The sequence below is a fragment of the Nematolebias whitei genome, chromosome 5 (assembly GCF_014905685.2).
Source record: "Nematolebias whitei isolate Nwh7 chromosome 5, NemWhi1, whole genome shotgun sequence".
In the NCBI taxonomy this organism is placed as follows: Eukaryota; Metazoa; Chordata; class Actinopteri; order Cyprinodontiformes; family Rivulidae; genus Nematolebias; species Nematolebias whitei.
In genome coordinates, this window is record NC_056502.1 from 12,203,935 (window position 1) to 12,215,267 (window position 11,333).

Here is an 11,333-nt window from a genome sequence, read left to right on the forward strand (position 1 = left end):
TCACATGATGTGATCAATCACTGTATCGATCAGGAATTTCAAGAGGCTCCACTTGGTTTAAACGCTTCCTGTGCGCGTGAAACCAACAAAATAATGGACATTTTTCTTCTCAAGCGAGCCTTTGAATCCCAACTTTTAAAACTGTATCAGTGATGTTAGGGGAGTAAAATAAATAAACGAATAAAAAATTTTAATGGAGAAAATCGAAATGTATAGCTTCTTAAAAAAAAAATAAAAAGTAATAAGAAATGTAAACAAAGTGAATATTTTGAAAGTTGCGTAACGATTAGTTTATATAATTGCCATCTTAGGTTGAAACAGCTATAAAACATAGTTTATTCATAGTTTATTAAAACATAGTTTATAGTTTATTCATTAATAAACACTAATTAAAATGAGCTTAATCAGTTTTTAACTATTTAAATGAACCAAATCGTGTCAAAGTCAAAACTGATGCCACAGTTTGCATCGTCTTTAAAAGCTTGAGATAAATAAATAAATAAATAAATAAATAAATAAATAAATAAATAAATAAATAAATAAATAAAAACAAATCAGAGGCCCCTGGTTGGTGTTGGTTGGCCCCTCCATCCCACAATGCCTGCATCCTTGGGGACTGTAATCACGTGGACATGACCGAGCGTATGGGGGGTTCTGTTGGATAATTTTATCATTCGTGTTCCAACAGCGCAGACCACTGCGGGGGAGCCACATATCAAGACATCTGTGAGGGTGGGGGCCGAAAACACAAAATCCTGGGGAGTCCCGGCTGGCTCTCCAACATGGCAGAAGGTATGTTTGCGGAGTTTTATCTCCAAGAATGCACCTTCTGGAGGGGCATTGTTTGGGATGTTATTGGGGTGGAGGTGTGTGTGTGTGTTGGGGGGGGGGGGGGGTGTTTTAAAAAAAAAATCTCCCCCTAACCCACCCGCATTGTTTAGTGGGGGAAGAGGTTTCCAGCCCCCTTTTGTTTACCTCCCTCTCCCGCTTTCCCTCTCGCTGCGCAGCGTCTTGCTTTCCGCCGCATTTTGCGTGAAAGTGGCAAACTGTGCGTGTTTAGAGGAACACGGAGACTGTGGCTTGAGTGCTGGTTTGGACTCAAGGCAGAACTGAAGACATCATGGGTTCCGTTTCCAACCAGGACTTCCCAGGTGGAGTAACTTCATCAAAAAACGCTGCACTTTGATGGTGAAGCTGAGTCCGGAGCGTCGGAAGGCGTTGTTTGGTCACGCATGGGACAGGAAATGCGTTTTTGTTTGCTTGTTTGTTTGTTTTTAAATAATAAGCTCTCAGGATCACTTGGCACTAACCTGTGGCGCAGTTAGTTTTCTTAAATAAAAAAAAAAGCGCACTTGTTGTTGCACAGTTTGAGCTAAAATTCTGACCATTTTTCGGTTTTTAAATATCACAAATAATGAAACCGAGCCTGTTGTGTTGCGTTATTGATCCGTATTGATTGGCAGGTTTAGTGTGAAGGAGAAACCAAAGTTTTAAAAGCGATATTTGTTTAAATGCTGTGCGTAAATTTCCCTCTCCGTCTTATTTTTTTTAATTCCATGCGTTTTTGTTTTTTTTTTTGTTTGTTTTTTTTCCTGAAGGAGTTTGCAAGACTGAGGAGGATGAAGGACCGAGCACGGAGGAGGACTCCCCGTCCTTCCACGGGACTGGGGTGTGTAAGTGGTTCAACGTGCGCATGGGCTTCGGGTTCCTGTCCATGACCAGCCGGGACGGAGTGGCGCTGGACGAACCGGTGGACGTGTTCGTCCATCAGGTACGAGCTGGAACCGAAACCCAACCACTAATGCTGTTTCCCTCCATTTGAATTCTGACTAAAAGTCCTCACACCTGTTCCCAAACGGAGCCGAATAATCTGGGGTGCCTTCCTTCTTATTGAGGTAAAGTTGTTAAATTGGAAATATAGCCGAATTAAAGTACCTTAAAGGTGAAGCTTGTAGACAGGAGAATGTCAACCTGTGACGCATTATCAGACATTTATATAATTTTTTTTGTTAAATTTGACGCAAAATGAAGGGAAGTTTGATAGATCTGGATGGGCTGTATTTGCTTTTTGGATGCTTTGGGTGAAACACGATTTGCAGCAGGCCTCCTTGGTTGTTTAGAGCAGGAATTCAGCGTGATGGAGACATGGAAAAGTTTTTTTTTTTTTTGTTGTTGTTGTTATTCAGTGAAGCTTACACACCTTTAATAGGCTTACACCAGTGCTCCTGAGCTGCATGAAAACTGGTCCTTTAAGGACGAGGAGGCATCACTGATCCTCCATTAACACATCTGTGTCTAGAATTCATTTTGGGGGACATTTATTTTGTGTGTGGAGTCAGAATGGAGTGGGAAGTGATTAGACATTAAAAAATGTCCACAGATGCGAACATCTTACCCAAAACATTAAAGGTGGAGGTGACAATAGGGGTGGAGGGTGCATTCCCTCCTCCTCACCAGTGAGTTGTGTCTGATAAGATAAAGGTTTAGCATGTGAATGGGAGGAATCCCCACTAGCTCATTCACTTCAGAGTTCCTGTCATAAAGTGATTAAAGGCTTTTTGCTGTCTGCTCTTAACCCACCCCCCTCTCTCTGAGTGTGTGTGGTAAGGAGGTACGTAAACTTCTTTGAAGACATTTTTAGTTCATCTTGCATTTCCTTGGTCACATGCTGCCCTTCTGATGCTTTCAGAGACGTTTGAAAAACTAAACGTTTAACAACTATTTGCATGTTTCTTCAAGCAGCTCACGTTTCAGTCTTTCTTGCCGGCGGGTGATGATGATGCATATGCAGAGCTGCTGTTGTGACTTTTAACTGCAAGTTCCAGGAAGTTGGTGTTTTATTAGTCATATTGCAAATAAAAACACAAAGTTCAGTTGAGGGTAGAAACCTGCAGCTTAGTGTTCGAGCTGAGGCTTACAAAAAGTAGACGGGTAAGTTGAGTTCAGGTATTTTTTTCTGCCGGCTGTCCGTAAACGCTGTTTTTAAAAATCCATTAGGTTTTCTCTGCAGGTTGTTACTTTTAGTTTAACATTGAGCATATTCAATTATATGTCTTTCATTTAATTTAAAAAATATATATACTTTTTTGGAGGGACGAAGGGACGTGGAAGGTTGTACCGAAATCAAACATTAAAAAAAAGGTCAGAATATCAAATGGTGCAATTTGAATGAGTTTATACTGGTAGTTTTCCAGATATATTGATGGATAAACCTGGATTGTGGGTCTGCAGTCAATGTAAGCAAAACATTTCTTATCTGCATAATTTACTCACCAAATCTGAGTATATATGCGTAACAAATCCAAACTGACTCTCTTCATTGTTGAATTATTTTCAGTCACTTCGGCTGTTTGCGTGTAACAACCGAAAGGGAAGAAGCGAGTTAAGATAATGGATGGATGGATAGTTGGCTATTCACAAAATTAGTGTAAATATTTTTAATTTAAGGGTGTATAGGGACAAAAAAAAAAAAAGATATGCAGACTACGTTTCCTACTTCATGATTTATTTTGTATTGAACACCTTTTGGAAAATCAGTTTTTGTTTTTTAATTTAGGAACTGCCTAAATCAAAGACATTTCCTTCACCAGTGGTAGAAACATGAGCATGTATAACGCATCAGTCCTGAAATTAGTGGCCACGTGTCAAGAAAAAAATTGAGTCCCACGCTTCACTGGCTTTTGTGCAGGTGGACAATAGAGACACGCATTCAAATGAAGCTCCCCCTCAGTCGTCCTCGAGCCCTTTTGTGTTTGCAGAAGTCCCACTATTGTCCCTCGCTGCTCTGATGTCTTTCTTTGTCCCACTTTGCTTCCAGACTTATTCTGATAAAATGATGAAGTAGACCCCACAGATAGTGCCTCAACATGGGGTTCTTGATGTTAAAACAGATCCCCATCTTAATCCTGTACCTGTGAGAATAAACGGATGTGGCCATGCGGTCAGGTATGGGGGTGGGGGTGGTCACACGTGAGAAAGGAAGTGGATTAACAATCAGCAGCACAGAAAGACCCGTGGTCCTAAACCTCTGGATGTCTGTGTTCTGTATCATTTCTTGATAATACACTTTTCTGAATGGGCTTCTTTTAATGGCACCTTGCGGTTGAATGCATGGTTCTGTTTGTAAAGCACGCTGCAGAGCGTGTTCTAATAATGTCAGACTACAGAGATTTACGACTTGTTTTCTTATCAGACATGTGCTAGATTATTCCTCATACAATAAGTTGCGTGCTTTGTTTGACTCCTGAACGTTTCCACAAATACAGAGCGTAGACGGCTCGTCGGGTGATAAATGGAGGCAGCTTTGCTCGAAATGGAATCAAAGAAACAGGATTACAGTCTATCAAAACAAACTTGCTGGATTAATAGCTAGATGTTCCTGTGTAAACAGTTTTCAGCGTGCGTGACAATTTGATCCTATAGTCCCACCTAGGGATTATTAAAGAGGGGTTTCCCATGACGTGTTAACCACTCTGTGGGATTTGTTCTCAAACCTGTGCCACACCTTTCCTTCCTTTATCTCCCTTCCATTTCTGTGAAAGATGGACACATCCCCCCCCCAACTTCAGGTGAGTGTTGCCAATAAATAGGTGATTTTGCACTCAGGCCTCCAGGTTTATTGTTGCTATAAGCAAAAAACTTAATGTTCACTGAGTTTTTATCACAGTTGTCAATAGATATCTGTCACTTCTCTTGTTTCTCTGTTTATACCTTTTATATCTTTCTGCCAAACTATCTGAGGAATGTCACCCTGACACCCTTTACCCCCCCCCCCCCCCAGCCTCGCAGAAGCTTCACTGCCCAGCCACCCCACCCCCAACATGAGCTCCAACCTCTGCATCCTGTAGTTTTTTAGGGTTAGCCTTGGTGGTCAGTGTGTTAGTGGAAGCTTTGTGATGTGGGTGGGAAGAGAGCGATGGGGGTGGGGGCGGCCGTGTGGAATGCTGTTCCTCCGGTGGGGTCGGGGGTGGGGTGGTTGCGGGGTTGAAGGTTATCCTCACCAGGTTTTCCGCTCAAACACAAGAAAATGAAGCACTGGGGGCAACAGAGGCTTTTGTAATGCGGGGTGGGTGCATACAGACCATTGGGCAGAGCTGAGACACAAAGCTTTGACATTCTGATTTGTTCATCAGGTGACGTATGGGGAGCAACCAAAGATACCTGATAAAGTTCTATCTTATCTTATTAGTGTCATTGGTCTCTGATGATATCAGTTAGGAATGGATGGGGGGTTGTACTCAGTGGTCAAAGTCTCCATGAAGTGTTCATTATGGGGACTTTTTAATTTCAAATTATCACCACTTCAGTTTTGCAAAAAGTCCAATTCAGTTTATTTATAAAGCGCCAAGTCACAACAGAACTCATCTCAGGACACTGAACAGAAACATTCATGTATAAAAATAATAAGTTAACATTATTTATCTGAGGAGCAGACTGCTTTGAATTTAACTCCATCACAGAACTCTCATCTTGAGCAAACACGAAGGCGACAGTAGAAAGGAAAAAACTCCCTCATGAGGAAGAAACCTTTAGCAGAACCAGGTTCAGGACAAGCGCCATCTGCTTCAACCAGCTGGGTTTGAGAAGAACAGGAAGGAGGAACAGATACACAATGGCAGGTCAAGAATCACATGTTAAGATAGAAATAGTGTCAAATGAAAACTATTCATTTTTAACAATTAATTTAAGGAAATTAGGTCAAGTTTTCCTCCAGTAGTCTAAGCCTATAGCAGCATAACAAGCCAATTATAGGATTTATCAAAAAGGAAAGTCTTAAGCCCAGTCTTAAAACTGGTCAATGTGTCAGCCTCACAGACTGAAACTGGAAGTTGGTTCCACAAGAGAGGAGCCTGATGGCTGAAAGATCTTCCTCCCATTCGGCTTTTGGAAACTCTAGGAACCGCAAGTAAACCTGCCGTCTGAGAGCGAAGTGCTCTGTTAGGAAAATATGGAACAATAAGATCTCTAATATAAGTAAGATGGAGCTAGGTTGTTGAAGGCTTTGTAGATTAGAAGTAAGATTTTGAATTCAATTCTGAATTTGACAGGGAGCCAATGGAGAGAAACTAAAACTGGAGAGATATGATCTCTCCCACTAACTCCAGTTAAGACTGGCAGCAGCATTTTGGATCAACTGAAGACTTTTTGAAGAAGTATTTGGACACTGATAATCAACCATTGCAATAGTCCAGTCAAATCATTATATTTTTATGGACTGTTCCTGTTGTTATAGCGTAAACAGAAGTGACTAAACTAAAGTGCTATGTCTTGTCATCATTATATGTTCCCTTGCAATGACGAAATTGGTTCTCTGCATTTAACTCATCACACCTGACCTGAGATACACCAACTATATGTAAACGCCTGGGGAGCATCTTGCTCAGGGACACTGTTACACACATGGACACACACATGTGGGCATGGTGGGGAGTCAAAGCATGACTTTCTGGTTCCAGGTCGGCTGCCCTACCTCTTCCCCATCTCGGCCCTATCACTGCACGGTTGAAGGCTGACACATCTTCTTGTTTTCTCTCAGAGCAAGTTGCACATGGAAGGTTTCCGCAGCCTGAAGGAAGGCGAGGCAGTCGAGTTTACGTTCAAGAAATCATCGAAAGGCCTGGAGTCGCAGCGAGTCACCGGACCAGGAGGCATCCACTGCGTGGGCAGCGAGCGGAGACCCAAAGGCAAAAAGGTCCAAAAGCGGCGCTCGAAAGGAGACAGGTGAGCATGGATGGACCTGGAAAAGACGGGGAGGATATTTTAATAAATGTAACTCTGAAACTAGCAAACTAAGATAAGATATAAAAAAAAAACAATGTAACTTGGAAGTTGAACATTGTAAATAATTACAGTAGTTGCAGAACATACAAATTCATGAATGATATGCAATGTTTTAAAGAATAAAATGATTTTAAGGCTCTTGGTCATAAACACAAGAACTCTCTTCAGTGGTTTATTTTGATTACAAATGATCAGTTTTCTCAACCAGCGTGGAAATATTAATGTCTTTCTGATCAGCTTTGGGCTACTGGAGTTTCTTACAGATTTTAGACGCGAGCCTGGCGTATTCAGTACAATTTTGTCGTAGTTACTCCCTGTTTTTAGTCTTTTTCCTCAGACCCTACCCCCCACTTCCAGCTCCAGCATGGGGTCACATCAGCAGGCCTGACGTGTGACCTGGATCAATAACTGTTTAAATCTGCTGCTCCCTGGTGAATTAAAACCAACCCACTTTCTCCCTTCTGTTACTAAGCCTCTCCTACCAACATCGTTCGTTTTTCTAAACCTAAACTAATAACTCATAAGTAGAATTACAGTTTTAATAACATACCTCCAGATAGGTTGTAAATTTACGGAATAATCTATGGGTTTGTCCTTTATCTGAAAGAGGTTGGTTGATTTCAATTCACCTGTACCTCGTCATTTAGTTCATTTCAGAGTTTCAAGAAATATATTTTGAAGTTCTAAATGTAAAATAAGTTACAAAACACGGCGTCCTTTCAAGATCCAGATAACAGCTACCCAAGGCCTGGATTTGTGGATGTTTTAGAGTGTTTGTACAAGGTGAGGTTAAAGACGTATCAGCTTCACCTCGTGTCAGTTGTGATCACAACCAGAAAGTAGTGAGTGTGAGAACAGAGATCATTACGGCCTCAAAGAGTCCTGGGAGGCCACCGTGGTTCAATATTTCTCCGTGCACTGCACTGATGCGAGGATAGGACGCCAGCGTTTCATGCATGTTTCATTATACAGCACTGGATTGTGTTTACCAGTTTTGAATTAAGAGTCACTGGTTGCATTTTACCCAACAAACCAAAAATACATAATTTTGTGTATGATTAATAAGAATTCTGCTGTCCAGTTTTGCGCTTTTCTCATTAAGACATGGTGCGTCTAAGCCCACATTGTATAAATCACCTTTCTGAGTGCGTATGTATATATAAAACTGAGGAAGGGGAAACGTTCCTGTCCATTTAATTGATAACAGATGCAAGAGCCCAGGCAAGAGGGTGAAGGGTCATTGTTGTCATAGCAACTGTGTATGAATAAAAGGAAGAGAGCTGGGGGGCTCGAATGGGATTGGGGGGAGGGGGGAGGTCAGGGTTCAGAGGTCATTACTGCAGCTTTTTTAGACAAAGGGACCACTTCCACTTTCCTCCTGATGGATGCTGAGGTAGGGAGCTTCTGTGATGTGATGGTGTAGACCTTGACACCACTCCCAACGTCCAACATTACAAAAGCCATTCTGACCCCTCAGCAGCCGCCCCGTTCAAACATCATCTGCCATCACAAAGGTGGCAAGGAGGGGTGGGGTTTGCAAAGTCACATAATAACTGCCTCACACCCACAACCCATCTGTCTTCCACCCCTGTACGCGTGGCCATTCTATAGATTATGTCCGAACAGTGGTGGCTGATGGCACCCCGATGGCTCTAAATGACCTCACGGAGCGTTCGTCTCTAAAGTTCAATGCCGATGAAACGGATGCCACACTTTGTTACAATAGTGACTATTCAGAAGCCTCTGTCAGTGTCAAACTGGCAAATAAGACAAGCTGCTCACCACACTTGAGTTAATGATCGTTCGTGACTAATTCAGACTACAGAAAATGTTCAACTCCACTACAAAAACTCCTGCTTGTTTGAAGGATGTTGTACATTTAGGTGAAAAATTGGTGTTATTTAAGTGAGATAAATGGTCATGAAATGTCCAGCCCCATCTTGGAGATGTGTGTTGTGCCCTGGAATGCCCTTTTAAAGATTTAGATTCAGTGCTAACTGAGGTCACGTCAGGTGAAATGTTGCCATCAAGTGGCAAACCAGTGAAACTTGAAGCCCCTGATCAGAAATCTGCTTGAGCTGCAGCAGGCAATAATGTTTTTACCTGTGTCTGTATGTAGGGCTGGGTACCTTGCTAAAAAATTCGGTCGGTTCCTAAACGGTACTTTTTCGGTACTAATTTTATAATTAATATCAATTCTAACAAGAAGAAAATTACGTTACACATTACAGTACAAATCTTGAGTTTTATTTTTTTAACTTTGGTATTTTTCCATTCTAAGCAGTTTTCTTACATAAAATTTAACAAATAATTTCCAAGTCAAAAGAACAGTTTCAAACCATTGACACTTCAGTGTCTAATGCTCACTGCTACACACTGAGGACCTTTTCACTTAACAGTTTTTCTTCAGAAAAATCAACATGTCTGCTTTCTCTGGACACAAACAAGCTGATGGTGTTTCCAGTAGTAGGAAATGATCACTCTGAGGGTGTGGATGATTCTTGTTGCACACACAGATATCTGGTTGCAAAGTTTGATAGTATTGGCATAGTGTCCCTCACATTCCATCACCGGGTCACTGGATTCACTGAGATTCAGGTTGATGCAGACTTCTGTACCTCTGTGTCACTTCCTGAATCTTCTCTGTGGTTCTCTGGAATTTAGGGCTCTTATCATCTCCCTAATTGACATGAGAACACAAAACAACAATAACATGGTTGTGTTCTTATTGCTCAAAAACCATTATCTTGGCTGAGAGATAAAGGCTTAACTGGTCAGCTTACTTACCTCCACCATGAAGCCTCCACTGTAAAGGCAGCAAACTTTTAACAACAAAGTTTGTGACTGTCCTCTGGCTCTCCTCTCACTTTTCTTTTGTCTGTCCTCCTCACATCAGGGTCAGAGCTTCATGTGAGGAGAAACCGTGAACGTTAGGTGAACTGTTTAACCAGCTGACCTAATGAATGAGCACATTTTCACAAGCTAAGCTTCATCCGTTACTGTCAGTCTTTAGTTAGCATTTGATTTTAGCTAGCCTCATAGATAGCCATAAAATAAAGCTACACACAAATATCTAAAAGTTAGCGTTACATGTATCCTAGTTTAACTCACCACGACTCACATATTAAACTCCAGTAACGTTAACAAATGTAAAGTAACCAGCTGAAATCCCAGACACAGAGCCGTTCTCGGTGGAAGTCCAAAGCGGAGTCCGGTTGTGAAGATTTTGAATCAGGCCGTTCAGGCTCTGTAACACCCACAGGCTGACTTTAACACTGAGAGGAGGAGGCTGCGGTCCTCGCTTCTTCCAGTCAAACACGGAGCAACTTCACGCTCAGGCGCTTAGAAACCACGTGAACCCCGTCTGTGGGCTTAACCACGTATGTGTTTTTCCTGCGTGCTGCAAGTTTCTGCACTGGCATTGGCTGTAACATAACCCTTGGTTTTGTTACAGCCAATCACCGAAACTTGACTCCGAAAGACGAGGCATATTTTGATACGTACACCGACCGAAGCAGTTCGGTCAGGTCGGTACCATAAAAGAACCGAAGTTTGGTACTCAGCCCTAGATAAAGCACTGATTATTCTTTGTATAGATCTAGTAGAGTGCTGTATGAATGGGAAAATGAAGGCACAGATTGTAGTGTAAAAGCACTCTTGAGTATCTTGATAAGATAGAAAGGCACTATTTAAGTACAGTCCATTTACCATTTAAACTCTGGACAATTGGCAAACATCTATAACCGATGCTTTACCAAGTATTACACTACTACCTATATTTAACATAATTTTTCTATTGTATAGGTATTATCACTGAGCAGTTTTCGTACTTTGTGGTGAAATCAAAAAGCTTATTGTTTATTGTAACGCTTATAGTTTGATAAGTTCCATTTATACTTTTAATTATTTAGGATATTTGTCAGAAAAGGAGAAAAATGTTAAGAAAGATGGCACCTGTGGGATGCTTAACCTTAACTGTACTTCTAAAGATTTATGAGGGCCTGCTAACAAAGGTTTTTTCAGCTCTACTGATGCAGTGATGCGCTTCTTTATTTCCTGTAGATGCTACAACTGTGGAGGCCTGGACCACCATGCCAAAGAGTGCAAGTTACCTCCCCAACCCAAGAGGTGCCACTTCTGCCAGAGCATTGACCACATGGTCGCCAGCTGCCCGGTCAAAGCACAACAGTCCTCACCGGCTTCTCAGGGAAAACCGTCCCCTTTAAAAGCAGACGAGGGGGAGCACAGCCAGCCGGCACCACCTCCTGAAACCTCTGATTAAACGGGACGTCGGGTCACTCTGAAGCACAGAAGCCAATCAAACTGCTTCGATGGTTGAGGGGGGGTGACACTCTCCCCCTCCCCAGCTATTGAAGCTGCTTTTGGAATTACCTCAGGTAGAAAAAAAAAAACACTCATGAAGAATGTTTTTTTGTAATATTGTTATCATTTGGTGTAACACTCAGGAATACTGCTGTATTATTGCACTCAGGAAGCGTATTAAATGTATGAATTACTGCTGTTAGAGGTGATGGAGATTGTAGAGAACTTTA

At 41.8% G+C, this 11,333-nt stretch overlaps 1 protein-coding gene across 1 annotated transcript; it reads left to right on the forward strand.

Annotated features, from left to right (window-relative positions):
• Positions 1–1,095: 1,095 nt before the first annotated feature.
• Positions 1,096–11,062, forward strand: lin28aa (lin-28 homolog Aa). Its single transcript, XM_037676843.1, has 4 exons — positions 1,096–1,151; positions 1,599–1,771; positions 6,536–6,720; positions 10,843–11,062. Exons 1-4 carry the CDS (start codon positions 1,121–1,123, stop codon positions 11,060–11,062), a joined length of 609 nt encoding a protein of 202 aa, XP_037532771.1. The 5' UTR covers positions 1,096–1,120.
• Positions 11,063–11,333: the final 271 nt, after the last annotated feature.

Coding starts and splice junctions, on each gene's coding strand:
- lin28aa (XM_037676843.1), top strand. CDS start 1,121: ATGGGTTCCGTTTCCAACCAGGACTTCCCAG. Junction 1,152..1,598: donor TTCCAACCAGGACTTCCCAG/GTGGAGTAACTT, acceptor TTTTTCCTGAAG/GAGTTTGCAAGACTGAGGAG. Junction 1,772..6,535: donor TGGACGTGTTCGTCCATCAG/GTACGAGCTGGA, acceptor GTTTTCTCTCAG/AGCAAGTTGCACATGGAAGG.